This window comes from Myotis davidii, unplaced genomic scaffold, assembly GCF_000327345.1.
Source record: "Myotis davidii unplaced genomic scaffold, ASM32734v1 scaffold46, whole genome shotgun sequence".
Classification (NCBI taxonomy): domain Eukaryota; kingdom Metazoa; phylum Chordata; class Mammalia; order Chiroptera; family Vespertilionidae; genus Myotis; species Myotis davidii.
Window position 1 is genome coordinate 9,027,617 of NW_006383006.1, and position 3,886 is coordinate 9,031,502.

Consider the following 3,886-nt stretch of genomic DNA (forward strand, 5'->3'; position numbering starts at 1 on the left):
AATTCCCCAAGTAGAAAGAAATGCTTTCCACGAAGCTGCTTATTCCTAGTAACCCACATCAGAGCTGACACATGAAAAATGGTGAAATTACTGAAGGTAGTCCAGCCTGAATAAGGACTACCTTATTAGTTCAGGTACTTGCATCTCCCTAATTTTCATATTAATCATGTGTCCATCTTTCTCTGAAATAGGGCCATCATGCTTCATGTCAGGATTTAGCATGTAAGTAAAATTCATAGTGCTTCAAATCTCACTTGAAAATATTTGTGTGGAGAGAGCAGAATGACTGATCTTATTATTATTAACAAAGTGAGATTCCCTAAAATGTTCATTTTTAGCCATGAAATAGGAAAATTGGTATCAAGACATTTATAAAATCAGTGATGGTCACATATAGTCCCTACCCCCAAATCAACAATAATGCAGAGTTCCTGTTTCAGAGAGCCACTGCACACTGTAATGTGCCAATGTTATATATTTCTCATCAGTTTTTACAGTTTCCACTGATTAAATATATATTGACTCATAAAGCATTCCCAGCACATCAGTTGTCACCAGATGCAAGCATATGTCATTTAAGTATTAACTATCATATAAAAATGGCAGCTTTGGTTGTTTAGAAACCATAATCTGGTACCAGTCATTCCCAAATTTCCCTAATGCATTAGAAATCTCTCAGAATATAATGATCTCTGTACTAAGCTGCAGCCAAGAAAAAGGAAAATAACCATTTCTTTTCTTTGGTTAAATATTGCTGTATGTTTGCAGTAAATAATAGGTTTTTTGATACAGAAAAAAAATGTGTCAGTGGATTAAAATTTTCCATATTACTAGAAGATGGAAGTTGAGGTCAGTTAAATAAGCTAAGCTCATCAAAAATATCCATTAAAAATTCAAATGAACATAAACTGCTCCTATATAAAACATATGCTGTCAATATCATCTATAAAAATGTGTACCGCATTTGCATCACATTCTTTCTAGATGCTGTACCCAAAATGCTGTTAGCTCACTCTTCTTTTTCATTAAGGACAACCACTAAATCCTAGCTGCAAAATACCTCCAACTGCTAATAGAACTGACTCACAACACACAAGTCTAGAGATACTTAAAAACCACCTTGCTCTAGAAATAGAAAAAAATTAATAAAATACATGTTTTGCTCGGTGGAGAAGAGACAATGCATTCTATATGTTAACTATCCTATCCGATGGTGTAGACATTGCCTCGACTATTACAAGCTTCTAGTAACTGAGAGGTAATTGCTCCTTTGCTGACTATAGGATTGTACAGCAGACAGAAGCTGTGAGAGAAGCCATCCTTCCTTGCTAATGTAACATGTAGAACTTGCTGCTACTGCAACACTTAATGCTCACAGTACCAAGTCATCTTTAATGCAAACACACATTCTCTGCCTTGCTTCTATGTTTTCCATTATAATGCAACATGAAAACAGTGTACATTTCATTCCATCCCTATGAGGTTTGCATAAGCAGTTCCAAGTCACACTAAATGCTATATTGCTCTTATTATAGTGGATAAATATTTTAAAGTTTAGGAATTAAATATTTTTTTTCAGTATGCTCTCTGCAACTATTATGAACTTCTTATAGCTTCCTCATTCATAGGAAATCTTTAGGGTTTCCTTTTTCAAATGTAAGACTATTACTGGTTTCCCCAAACAGAAGCAGATCAGAGTGAACAAATAAGCAGAATAAATCACTTTATACTTGGTGTTAATAAGAACAGTATGCTTCTTCATAAAAAGAGACTTTTCTACAAGGTACATATATTTTATTATAATAAAAGTTTGCTAACAAAAAAATGAATCAAGTAAATGTTACATCTTTAAGTATACAATTTCTCTCTTCATTTTTATAATAGCACAGATTTTCTTGGCATCCATCCCTTTCTTGACACAGGTATTTCTCACACTAAATTAGGACAACACATCCAAAGAAGAGCATGTCCTGAACTGTTTGGTTGAAATTTCCCACAAAATAAGAAACCAAGAAGTTGTTTATACGTTTGTCTCAAAAGAAGCAGCCTAATTGCGTTAACTGATCTTTTAATCTATGGGGTTCTTTGTCCAATTATTAAAAGTACAAGCAGACTAGGGAGAAATTTAAATGTCGAATGCACCTCAAAATCTATTTTTTCAAAGGTTAATTATAATTCTAAGCAAAGCTACTCTAGAGAGGCCCCTTAGGTTTCATGCAGGTTAAAATAAAATAATAACAATAACATTACCTCATTGGCCAGCTCCAGGAGCACTGGGGCAGCTCCATTTTCCCCCACTCCATCCAGGTACCTAGACAAGACAGAGCCAAGTGGTGATGCGGTGACAAGAAAAGGCCAGCACAGACTTGTCAGCACCCCCTGTGTGGACATGTTTCTCCGGGGCAAATGCCACGCTCAACTCTAGTTAAAGTATGCCACTGTCACAGGAAGGCACTGAAGGGAAAAGGATAACAAAACAACTGACCTCCAAACCACTGGCAATTAACCAAAGTTGGGGGCAGGAGGTCTGGCCACATCAGCCTCCCCTGTTCTCACTTCCCAACATGTAAAGTGAACCTAGAGGTGATTTGGGGGGGAAAATAACACCATGATCCCTATCATCCTGGTTTTATTATGAACTTCTTATAGCTTCTCACCACAACCATCTCACGGAAAGGAAATAAGTGCACTTATGATTTGAAAAAAGCATCCATGGCCATGGCCAGTGTGGTCAGTGGTTAGAGCACTGGCCCTCACACCAAAGGGTGTAGGGTTTGATTCCTGGTAAAAGTCAGGTACCTGGGTTGCAGGTTTGATCCCTGGACCTGGTTGGGGTACATGAAGAAGGCAATTGATCCATGCATCTCTTTCACCTCTCCCTCTCTTTCTCTCTCTCTCTCCCAATTCCTTCCCTCCTTCCCTTCCACTTTCTAAAAATCAATGGAAAAAATATCCTCAAGTGAGGATTAACTAAACAAAAAAAGCATCCATGAACCCATATCACCTTTTTATTTATTTTTGTTTCACAGGGCTGGTTGACACCTTATTAGAAAAAAACTAGACCAGACTTGCCATCAGTGCGTCAGTACTCCTTTACCAGGCAATACAAGCCATCATCTTACTGGCCCTGCATTTCTGTCATAGCCTCCAGCTCTCCTCACCCCTAAACCCATTAAAAACAAAAACAAACAAAAAAACAACAACAAACACACTCGCACACCCACACACACACACACACAAACACACACACACAAACCAACCCTAAATCTATCCCCCACATGTGTTTTTTTTTTTAAATAAAAATTTGGATGTACCATTTTCCTCCTTAAAGCACTTCAAAGGCCCCACATTCAATATCAAAATTAAATTATAACCACTTAACAAGTTCTTGTAAGGTTCTTCAAAGTCTGGTTCCCACCTATTCTATTTGGTCAGCCTCATTTCTGTTCCCCTCTCCAACTTTCACAAGGAGGACTCCTGATTCTTCTTATATGTCACCCACTTCAATCCACCACAACACAGAAGTCAAGTGTCCCTCATGTACAATCGAGGAGCACCTTGTACACCTCTCCATCATTTAGCACAGCATATTGTATCTGCCAGTTACTTGTCTACATCAAACTCATCCTCCACCAGAAAGCTGAAAGCTCATGAAGCAGAGGAATTGTATGTCATTCAATTTATTAAGTCTAGCACAGTTCTTGGCTTATAATAGGTGATTATATTATACGTACAGATTTTTCTCTTTAGTAAATGATTATATATATATGTATGTATGTATATATATATACACATATATATATATTCTTATGATAAGTGTACCAGATTAGTAAATTATTTTTCCTATTCCAAGTTTATAATCTAACAAGTATGGAGAATCAATTAA

General features: G+C 36.9%; 1 protein-coding gene across 3 annotated transcripts in view; it reads right to left on the bottom strand.

The window, feature by feature from the left end:
- LOC102761755 (chromosome unknown open reading frame, human C15orf41) overlaps positions 1-3,886 on the bottom strand; it is a 218,239-nt gene that overhangs the window by 155,874 nt on the left and 58,479 nt on the right. For all 3 annotated transcript variants that reach the window (XM_006778110.1, XM_015557609.1, XM_015557610.1), the window contains one exon: positions 2,251-2,311. In XM_006778110.1, the coding sequence (XP_006778173.1) occupies positions 2,251-2,311 (61 nt within the window). The remainder of the gene's footprint in view (positions 1-2,250; positions 2,312-3,886) is intronic.